The sequence below is a fragment of the Sinocyclocheilus rhinocerous genome, unplaced genomic scaffold, assembly GCF_001515625.1.
Source record: "Sinocyclocheilus rhinocerous isolate Xijiao unplaced genomic scaffold, SAMN03320098_v1.1 scaffold1201, whole genome shotgun sequence".
NCBI classification, from domain to species: Eukaryota; Metazoa; Chordata; class Actinopteri; order Cypriniformes; family Cyprinidae; genus Sinocyclocheilus; species Sinocyclocheilus rhinocerous.
In genome coordinates, this window is record NW_015654059.1 from 1,112,129 (window position 1) to 1,123,332 (window position 11,204).

The following is an 11,204-nucleotide window of genomic DNA, read 5'->3' on the forward strand; positions in this document are numbered from 1 at the left end:
TTCGAGTTATTTGAATGAATTAAGTATGGAGTACTCCTATATGATGTGTAATAAAGGTAATGAACACAGTCCTATTTATGTCACGCCCGGACATGTCAGATTTGAGGAATCGACTCTCAATTCCCATCCCAACGACTGGGAATTAAAGAATCGGTTCTTTGAGGGATCGACTCATAACCATAGTACTGTCTAAAGCTCCTTTAGAACAGTTTAGTGAAGTTCAGACTTATTTAAAGAGGGGTACAATGCTGTTTCATGCATTCAGAGTTGTTTACACTGTTAAAGAGTCGGATTCTCATGCTAAGCATGGACAAATTTTCAAAAAACAATTTGGACGTATGACGGAGTATTTAGGAGTTTCACAAGTGTGTTTGTTGATGAACGTTTTATAAGCAAGGCCCAGTTCGATGCTGGATGTGCACATCGTTTGATACTGAAGGATGGAGCGGTCGAGCTATAAAAGATCCCGGTAACTGCAGACGGTAAGTGAAACTGCATCAAATGTCTGTATTTTGTTGGCAGTCGGCGCCCAAATGCTCGTCATTCTTTAGCTCCGCCCACGGCGCGCCTCCAGGAGCTCGGCTTTTTCCGTTAGAGAATCTGAAAGCTGTATCTTTCTTTTATAAATATGATAAAACTAAAGACTTTTTGGAGATATGAAGGATGCAGTACTACTCTATAGGTACTCAAGATTGACATGAGATTGAGTGAAGCTGTGTGTGTTATCTCCCCTTTAAAACGCATAGAGAATACGTGAGAGTCTCAAAACCTAGTGAGATTTCTACCTAGGCAGCAGTTTTGTCCAAAATGCTTTCTAGGTAGGAAGCTCGCTATACACCCGCTGATACAAACGTCCACTATTTCATAATGACATCTTCTAAAATAAAAAACGACAACGAAAACCTTTTGTTGTCATTATTTTTTAATACATGTACAGCTTTTCGAAGAAATTGCAAGGACGTTCGATTCAATATTAAGGGGACTGAGGAAATTTAATATAAGGTTATGTAATAAAGATAAATTATTTTTAACCGACGATCCCATATATTCAATTTCATTATATATATATATATTATTATATATTAATGTAATATATATATATACACATTATATTATATATATTCATATATATTCAGCTCCCAAATTCAACATATATATATATAATTACTATATATACATACAACATATATATAATTTATGTTAGTATAATCAATCATGGCTATTTAAAAATCAATCAACCAGTAAAAAAAAAAAAAAAAAAAAGAGAAAATGTAGGACCATTTATCATAATTAGATCATGCAGATTATATGCAGATTAAGGTGGACAATGTTAGCAGCTCAATATTGTTTTAGGATTACACAGCTTTACTATTTCCAACCATAAAAAGGTCTATATTTATTGCTAGACTTATTTATAGCAGATTTATGGACACATTTTACAGCCAGGATATAAGAGCTATAATAAAAATGTATATTTTCAATATACATCATTAGTTCAAATCCATTAAATAATATACCACACAAGACAACTTATTCAGCAATATATAAATGCTCATAAATCGATCCTAAAAGCTATTGTGCCATGGCATATGCAGTATGCAGAAAATAATTACACCCATCTACAAACACAGAGAGGACTGAAGTTGCTAAAATAGTCAGGCTCATCTATAGTGTCTCACAGGCCTTTTAAATGATCAGTCATTTGCAGCACTACAGCTAAGAGAAGAGGCGTCATCTGTTATGTGGTTGATCAAACAGACTGTTCCAAAGCCCTGCTGCTGTCTGATCAGGATATTGGAGGTCCGGTGTAGTAAAGTATGGATTCTTTTGATCAGTTTCTCCATCTCTTTCCTCTTACCTTCCACTTTATTAGCCGTCAGTTTGATCTCCCCCGGAGCCTGAGAGATTAGTCAAATCACTTACATTTAAATCCAAATCTTACCCTAAAAAGGCCACATGTATGATCTAATGGTGTCAGTTGTGGTTAAGGATGGAGATTGGTACTGTGTGGTTTTACACTTTATTGGAGAGTGTGTCTCAAAATGTGAATCCACATGTAGTGCAAAGAATTTAATACAATTTAAGCTCGCTTTTTAAACTGGAAGTCATCCATGAGATAAATACACACGTACATGTATATATATATATATTAGTGATGCGCGGATGGCGGTTATATCCGCGGGCGCTGCGGATAATCCGCGGATCGGGTGGGTCGGGTAATAAAAAATGCATTCTGATTATTTGCGGGTGGGTCGCGGGTGGATAAAATAAATCAATAATGATGCAAGTATTAACTACATTGTCTAAATTATTAACGTGTTTTAAATAGGCTACAGAAATTGAATAAACTGTAAATTAACATTAAAAGTTATTCAACAACACATTATTTAGTCAAGAGCAGTAAGGGATTTTCTCTGGGTTGGCGGGTGGATAATTTATTTGAAGCTGCGGATTCGGGTGACGTTTTAGCTCATCCGCGCATCACTAATATATATATATGTGTATATGTGTGTGTGACCCTGGACCACAAAACCAGTGAGAAAAAAAAAGTGTTTTTTATTTATCTTACAAAAATGCATGGACTCGCTACAGGAGGCCTTTATTCAGCCCCCGGAGCCGTTTTATTACGGATGCACGCACTTTATTTCACGTCTTCTGAACTGTTGACAACAAACACCCTCTTACCCCCATTTAAAAAGCCTTGGAATAGCCAGGACAATTTTTAATATAACTCCGATTGGATTCGTCTGAAAGAGTGTACAGGTCAACATTATTGATTTTTCTTTTATGCCAAAAATCATTAGGATATTAAGTAAAGATCATGTTCCATGAAGATATTGTAAATTTCCTACTGTAAATATATTAAAACAATTTTTGATTGGTAATATGCATTGCTAAGAACTTCATTTGGACAACTTTAAAGGCAATTTTCTCAGTATTGTGATTTTTTTTGCACCCTCAGATTCCAGATTTTCAAATAGTTGCATCTCAGCCAAATATTGTCCTATCATAACAAACCATATGGGTGGAATGCTTTGAGGGACAGAGGATACATGTTCTAATCTGTACAAAAATCAATTAATCAATCTTTGCACCAAATTCCCATCAGTCCTAAAGTGTAACTTAAAGTCATCCAAATAATTTGCCTGCCTGTTTTACATGACACACTGCCAATGGGAGAAACATTTCTGCCTTGTCCTGTCATCGCCACAAGAGTGCAGTGAGCATCCATGCTTTCAACAACGCTGTGTGAAGCAAAAGCTCTTATAGCTATTCCCGTGGGGGAAATATTGATTTATGGACAACACATACAATTAAAAAAACCTCTATTTAAAGCAAAAACACTTTCAAATGTGCTTTTGGTGCATATGAGGGTGAAGGTTGCTATTTAAAGAACATGTTATGGAATGGACTATTTGCTCAAAAAGTGAAAAGAAAGACTCTTGAAAATATTATTTCAGGATGCTGTTATTTCAACAGCATTTTTATTAGCAAAATAGCGAATATTAGTCAATATCTGTCCCCATCCAATGAAAACCTACATTTAAGGGATGCGAAATTTAAAACCAGTTTAATTGATCATGTTACTATCAGAAAAGACTACTGAGGGCTTCTATATGACATTACATTGCACAGGTTGTCAAATCATGTGTCATGTAACATGGGTATGTGGACCTAGTGCAAAAAGTGTTATAGAAATTCTTTGGTCCCTTTTAATGGATACAAAAATGGTTCCCTTTGGTCAATAAAAAAAAATGCCTATTAAAGCAAAATGTTGACCTTTTGCCAAGTTTTCCATTAAAACAGTTCATGATTTGCAGGTGCAGAGGAACCAATTCATCACCAAATTTCAGGCTCACCAGTTTTTTCATCATTCCAATCACAGGCAAATGTGATGCACACACTTCGCTGGTTATGACGGCTGTGCTCGGACCAGCACAAGGTTTTTCAGAACTATTCTGACCCTGTAAGGAGGTTCAGACATGCTTGGATTTTTTGGGGTTTCAAAATATCTAGCTTTCATAGTCTAGACTAGTATTGAACAGATTAAAGGCGTGTGCCCCCCCCAGGGCAAGAGCAAGTTGATTTTTTTTCCCAAAATCCCTTTGAATGAAAAATACCCTTAAAAAAGGACCTGTAAATCAACGTCTACAAATGGTGAAAACTTCAGCAACAATTACAGTTGTACAAATATTTTACACGAAATGCTCTTTTTTTTCCTAAAATGCAGTAAAAACAAAACAAACAAAAAAAATGTTTGGAGAACATAAATATAAAGTTAAGTAACGCATTCAACATTTAGGTTCATGGTTGACCTTCCTCCTGCTCTAGTTCTCCCAAAGATTTCACATCAGGCCACTCGCGGTCACACTGTGAAAGTGAACATTTAATAGATAAATAAACAGTTTTACCAAAATCATATCAATTAATTAAATAAAAATGAAGCCGTTGTGCTCCTGCTCACCAGTGAGATGGCTTGTTTTAGAAGAGCCCACAGTCCTTAAGGTTGTTTTTGATGATGACGTCAGTGACTGCGTCAAAGACAAACTGCACGTTCTTGGTGTCGGTGGCGCAGGTGAAGTGGGAGTAGATCTCCTTGGTGTCCTTCCTCTTATTCAGGTCCTCAAACTGACACTGAATGTAAGCAGCCGCGTCCTCATACGTGCTGGAACCTTGTAGAGAGTTTCATATAATTAATATGGAGAAATACAAATAAAAATAAACTTGAGACAAAGTATATTAAGTCTCATATTAATACAAAACTACTACATTTTCTATAATATAGTTTACTTTCTATACTATTTATGTATTAAACGGATTATAAATATTAATAGTATCTCAAAGATATTAAAATACTGATATATACACATCTATAATATATACTATTTTAGGTGTGTTATATTAGTATCATTATCATTATTATAGTATCATTATATTTATGTTGTTATTAATATTTTGAATCCGTTTGTTTTTTCATTTCAATTTTAAAGTTTTATCAATTTTGTTGTTTTGTCATTTATAGTAGTATTTGTTTTTTTTATGCCTATAAAGTTATTCATTCATTTTTATTTCAGTTTTAGTTATTTTAGTATATCAAGTTAAACCAAATTAAAATATATGTTGGTATTTAGCTGTAAAATACTATAAAATATTACTATATAAATTGAACTTCAAATAAAAAATACATTTGATTCAAGAATTTTAAGCTGTTCATACCAGTATACTCAGGGAAACAAATAGTAAGCGGGCTTTTTTTTATCTTGTCGTCAAACAGATCCTTCTTGTTGAGAAACAGGATGATGGAAGTATCCGTGAACCACTTGTTGTTGCAGATGCTGTCAAACAGCTTCATACTCTCATGCATTCGGTTCTAAAAGAGGAGAAATAAAGCACTGTTTGGGAGGAACCTTAAAAGGCAAAGTTTCTGTTTCATGATAGGCCTGATGCTGACACTGAAAGAGATCTTGTTTGAGCGCTCACCATTTCCTCATCTTCAGCCAGGACAAGATCATAGTCACTGAGAGACACGCAGAAGATGATAGCGGTCACTCCCTCAAAACAGTGGATCCACTTCTTCCTCTCGGATCTCTGGCCGCCCACATCAAACATTCTGAAAGTACAGGAGATGTGGGTGGTGAAACACACTCTGGGAGAGTCACACTGAACACAATGACATTTACTAAAAAAATGTGGTAAATAATGGTTAAATATATATGATTAAAGGAGTTTGATCAGACAAACTTATCCAACAAAGACTATGATGAAAACAGGGCATAAACAGACGACTCAATTGAAAGCGGGCACATGAATCATGCACACATCAAACAGTCAGAACGCAGTTCACACTCTCAGGTTCTGCGTGTCTCAAAAATATGGACTTTTCGGTGTGTGCAGTTGCAATGGCAATACTCACTTGAAGTGAAGATCCTTGAAAGTGAAGTGGGTCTCTACAATACCGGTTGTCTTCACCCTGGTCCTCAGGACATCTTGCTGAGTTGGGACATAGGAAGAATTGGATATTCTGTCTAGGTCATTCAGGTAGCTAGAGAGGGAAATAGAGAGTTCGGTTGATTAAAAAGGTATTCAAAATCTATTTAATGACTTTAAGGGGAAATTATTTGAAAAGGTTCAGGAAACCAGTTTAAAAATGGGCATTTTTCATCAGTTCTGTTTTTTGACTTTAAATGAAATGAATTATCAAGTGAATTTGATTTAATACAATAATGAATTGAGTTTCTGATCTAGCAGAACTTTGTGTTTTCTTTTCAGATTTTTATATATATAAAAACATAAAAAAAAAAAATAAAAAAAAACATTTTACCAAGGATGGTTAAATTGATTAGATTTCTAATTCAATTAAATGCTGCTCCTTTGAACTTTCTAATCTCCAAAGAATCCTGAAAAAAAACAGGATTTCAACAAATCAAGCAGCAAAACTGTTCAACACTGATAATAAGTAGAAATGTTTCTACTTCATCATATTAGAATTATTTCTGAATTATCATGCGAGACCGAAAACTGGACTAATGATGCCGAAAATTCAGCTTTACCATCACAGCAACAAATTACATTTTAAAATATTAAAATACAAAACACATATTTAGGCTATGTTCACACTTGGCTTCTTTTTTGAAGCTGCCAGCATTTGTTTTACATTATAATCCTATGGAGTAAACTGTGTTTTCAAAAAAGTCCTGAGCGCTTTTTAAAACGCCACCGCCGGCATCTTTTTCTGCAGCTCAGAGCGTCTTTTCAAGTTGAAGTTAAACTTTTCTGAAAAAACGCCCTACGTCAAGCGCATTTTTGACAGCTGACCAATGACAAGCGAGTGGCGAGTTGTTTCCATAACAACAAAAACAACAAGAAAAATGGAAAAGATAGCCGGTAGATTAGTTCGTACTAGTTTCGGAGCACAAGGAGTTGTATGATATGAGCACAAAACTGTATCTAACTTAGTCTAAAATATGCCACAAACCGTGCATCATTCAACCGGAGCTCCTGGACTAAATTGTTGTAAGCACCATACTGTTTCCTTCCCCGTATAATGTTGCGCACCCTAAGGAAATATTACCACTCCACTCCCCGCTCCGCTCACATGCTCTGGAACCGACATTCTCAAAAGGCTTCAAAAGGCAACGCAAGAGCCAATTTTTTACTCTCTCGACATTTCTGCAGCATATAGCACTAAGCTACTGTTGCAGCAGTTGTTATAGCAACAAAAGACACCCTCGGCTGCTATTTGTAACCAAAACGCAGCCAGCTTTTTATTTTACTAAAAAAGCGCTCGTCAACTTTTTCTTGTCAAAAAAGACGCCAAGTGTGAACACGCCCTTACTGATCTACTATTTAAACTTATTCTTCTGAGCCAAAATTTAAACACCATCTCCTCCTAGAGCTTTAAAGCTACAACCACCAAACTCGGGTCAGTCCTTCAGACTGGTCTGACTCTGTGTGCTATATCTTTTCTAACTGATACGGCTTACAGTTTTCGTAAACCAGACTATCAAAACCACCTAAAATCCCATAGACTTTCATTGAGGGGGTGAAAACTTTTATACAATAAGACGTATGGTGTATTTAAGCTGTCTATTGCTATCGCAAAGCTTAACAACTCCCTACTGAAAAAACAGCTAAAACCAGCCTAAGCTGACTGACTGCTTTGGCTGGTTTCGGCCACTTTTTTAGCAGGTCAGGCTGGTCTTAGCTGGTTTTTTTTACTGAATCAACTGGTTTTAGCTGGATTAGCATAGAAACATGCTAACAACATGCTAGTAACTTGCTAATCATGTTAGAAACGTGCTAACAAAATGCTAGTAACTTGCTAATCATGTTAACAACATGCTATTAACATGCTAATCATGCTATAAATGTGCTATCAACATGCTAATAATGTTAACAACATGCTAGTACCATGCTAATCATGCTAGAAACATGCTAGCAAAATGCTAGTAACTTGCTAATTACGGTAACATGATAGTAACATGCTAATCATGCTAGAAATGTGCTAGTAACTTGCTAATCATGCTAACACCATGCTAATCATGCTAGAAACATGATAACTTATTAAACATGCTAGAAACATGCTAGCATCATGCTAATCATGCTAGAAACATGCTAATCATGCTGGAAATGTGCTAGCATCATGCTAGTAACATGCTAATCATGCTAGAAATGTGCTAGTAACTTGCTAATCATGCTAACAAAATGTTAGCAACTTGTTACAACATGCTAGAAACATGCTAGTAACTTGGTAATCATGCTAACAACATGCTTGTAACTTGCTAATAATGCTAACAACATGCTAAACATGACAGAAAAATGCTAACAACATGCTAGTAACATGCTAATCTTGCTAGAAACATGCTAGCAACAGGCTAGACATCAGCATACTATAGTGCATACATACAAAATACATACAAAGACATTTCAACTTACAAGGTTGACTCAAAAATGAATAGCGGTGTAAATTCATTTTAATCTGTCGGTTTGTCTATCTATCTTATATTGCCTTCAAAACATTAAAACTTTAAACTGTAGAACTACGTAAAGCTATTACAATGTTTTCAACCTTTCTGGCCTGGTTTTTTCAAGCCAACTTTAAAGTTTGAGATCAAACTTTACTCATCTAGATTAAATTATAATATTTCAGAATATTACTGTTCTATCTCTGAAATTATAATCAAATAAATGTAGACTTCTTTCAAAAATATTAAAATAATATTACTGAACCCAAACTTTTGAACAGCAGCATATATTAATTCTAAATTAGATTTCCTAGACAGATCTAATTTATTATGTCATAATTGTCTATTGTGAATACATCTTATTCATCTGGGTTGTATGCAAAAAGTAAGGGTTCACAGCATGCTTGGAGAACACAGGACAAATTTGCATTTTTTAAAAGTTTGCATAAAGAATATTTGAATCATGGACCATAATGGATGGAATAACGTCAATAATAACTCAATGTAAACTAAATGTCCACACGCAGCACACAAACCATTGACGTGTTCAGCAGCCACAATGGAAATGGAGCTGGATTATGTGGGGAGCATAAAAGTCATTATGTGGGAAATGGGCTGTGTAGGGAAGAAAAACAATGGCAAAAAATCTAAAAGACACTCACTATGAGGCAGAGTCATTGAGCTGGTACTCTCTGGAGCGACTGAAACAAGCCTGAACACCACCATCCTTCCACAGCCGCTGGATGATTCCTGACAGCTCGCTCGTCATATATCCCTCATCTGCAGAGCCGGCCAGCACAAACAGCTGCCTTGCATCATCCTGCCAAACAGCCAATCCAATGCATCATGGTTTCCTTTTGACACTTTAGCATTACATAAATAAGTGGCCTGCATTTAACCCCACTTTACATTATAACAGCAGCACTTACAGCCCGCCCAGGATCCGCAAAGTCAATCTTCAGGCGGCCCATGGCCCTTATGATGGCGATGATGGACTGGATAGTGTTGCTGTAGACCACGGCTCTGTACTGTTTGCACTCTTCCTCTGAGTAGCCCGCTTCATGGATGATTCTGTGGGAGAAAAGACAATGGCATTAATTTAAGAAATACAACTAATAGCTCCTGGCAAGTGTATATTGTGAATATAGGCCTTGCTGACGATTCTGAACATTCTGCTGCGCCAAAAAATGTTAAATGTGAAGGTATATCACTAGATTTGCCCAGTTTCTTAATTTTAATGCCTTTGAGGATGTTTAAAACATTCAAAAGTTATAAAAGCCTAACAAATGCAGGGAAGGCCCTTAATAAGTAATGTCCATAATCAAATGATTATGCAATTCACATTTAATTTAAATAAACACTGCTATCGCTTACATCCTGCTTGAATTCTAAACATTACGAAACTAGTATGACACATTAGGATGACATAATAGGGGTTGAAACTTACTTCATCTGTTTGACAATTGTACTCTTTCCAGATTCACCAGCCCCTGCAAGAGAAATAGAGAGAAAGAAAGAATGTGTTAGCCAGATGGACACACACCCAAACATTCCAGATCCTTCCCTGCTCCATAAAAGAGTATGAGGACCTGACTCTGAACGATCAAGCATTTGTGGCTTCTGCCAGCTCAGCAAAAGTACTTGTTAGTATCAGATTAGGTTCATTTCAGTAGAAGGTTAATTTTATTTCCCTTCCTTTGATTTCACCACAAGTAATAACTGGGTGGGGAGAAGACCTTATCAACTTAAAACTTGAAATTATACTGTCACGTTGCATCCTTGCCACTCATATGATGACAAACAAGTGATATAGAAATAAAGGGAAGCGGGGGGAAACTGATGTCATGGAAGATGGCCCGAACCAACAATCTACGAAACTGAGACTATTTAGACTTATTAAGTGGATATTTCACTCCCCTGTATGTTAACAATAGGAATAAAAGCAACAGCCTTTAACAATCAGCAGTGATGTGAGGAAGTGTGTAGGTGTTAATCTTAATGGATTAATTAAACGTCACCTCACTGTAATGGGATTACAGACAGGCTTTGGTAAACAAATTAGCTATATGTCTAGATAAGTACATCAGTGCTGGTTTGATTGCAGGTGACACAGCAAATATAACTTATAAGCATCGAAATCTTTAGAAAAAGTTACTTGAAGCAGGGGATTTCAAACTGAGGTCCAGTGACCCCCCAGAGGGCCACAAAGGGGGAACACAGAAAATTAAGGGGGGAACAAAGAAGGGTAGGGGGCGGGAGGATTATTTGTATATATTATGCTGTCAAATGTGTTAATAAATTGGGGTCATATATTTAAGACATTATTCATACATTTAAAAAAAATAATACACTATAGTTCAAAAGTTTGGGATCGGTAAGTTTTTATGTTCTTTTGAAATTTTATGCTCACCAAGGCTACATTCACTTGCTCAAAGTAAAAACAGTAATATTGTGAATAATGTGTATGTAACTATATTATTAAAATAAAAAATTCCAAGACATTTAAAAATGTAATTTATTCCTGTGATGCAAAGCTGAATATTCAGCATCATTATTCCAGTCTTCAGTGTCACATGATCCTTCAGAAATCATTCTAATATGCTGATTTGATGCTCAGTTTAAAACCATTGTGCTGCTTAATACTTCTTTTAGATCTTTTGTAACATTTATAACATCCTTGCTGAATAAAATTATTAATTTATAATACTTTAGGAGTTTACAGTATGGTTTTGTGGGGGG

General features: G+C 35.8%; 1 protein-coding gene across 1 annotated transcript in view; it reads right to left on the reverse strand.

The window, feature by feature from the left end:
- Window positions 1-4,000: 4,000 nt before the first annotated feature.
- The window catches only part of LOC107716714 (guanine nucleotide-binding protein G(i) subunit alpha-1-like), an 11,482-nt gene continuing 4,278 nt past the window's right edge, over window positions 4,001-11,204 (reverse strand). The window contains exons 2-9 of the mRNA XM_016523241.1: window positions 9,913-9,955; window positions 9,395-9,536; window positions 9,128-9,285; window positions 5,915-6,043; window positions 5,482-5,611; window positions 5,218-5,371; window positions 4,466-4,673; window positions 4,001-4,371 (exon numbers count right to left, since the gene is read on the reverse strand). Of these exons, the coding sequence (XP_016378727.1) occupies window positions 4,483-4,673; window positions 5,218-5,371; window positions 5,482-5,611; window positions 5,915-6,043; window positions 9,128-9,285; window positions 9,395-9,536; window positions 9,913-9,955 (947 nt within the window). The 3' untranslated portion in view covers window positions 4,001-4,371; window positions 4,466-4,482. The remainder of the gene's footprint in view (window positions 4,372-4,465; window positions 4,674-5,217; window positions 5,372-5,481; window positions 5,612-5,914; window positions 6,044-9,127; window positions 9,286-9,394; window positions 9,537-9,912; window positions 9,956-11,204) is intronic.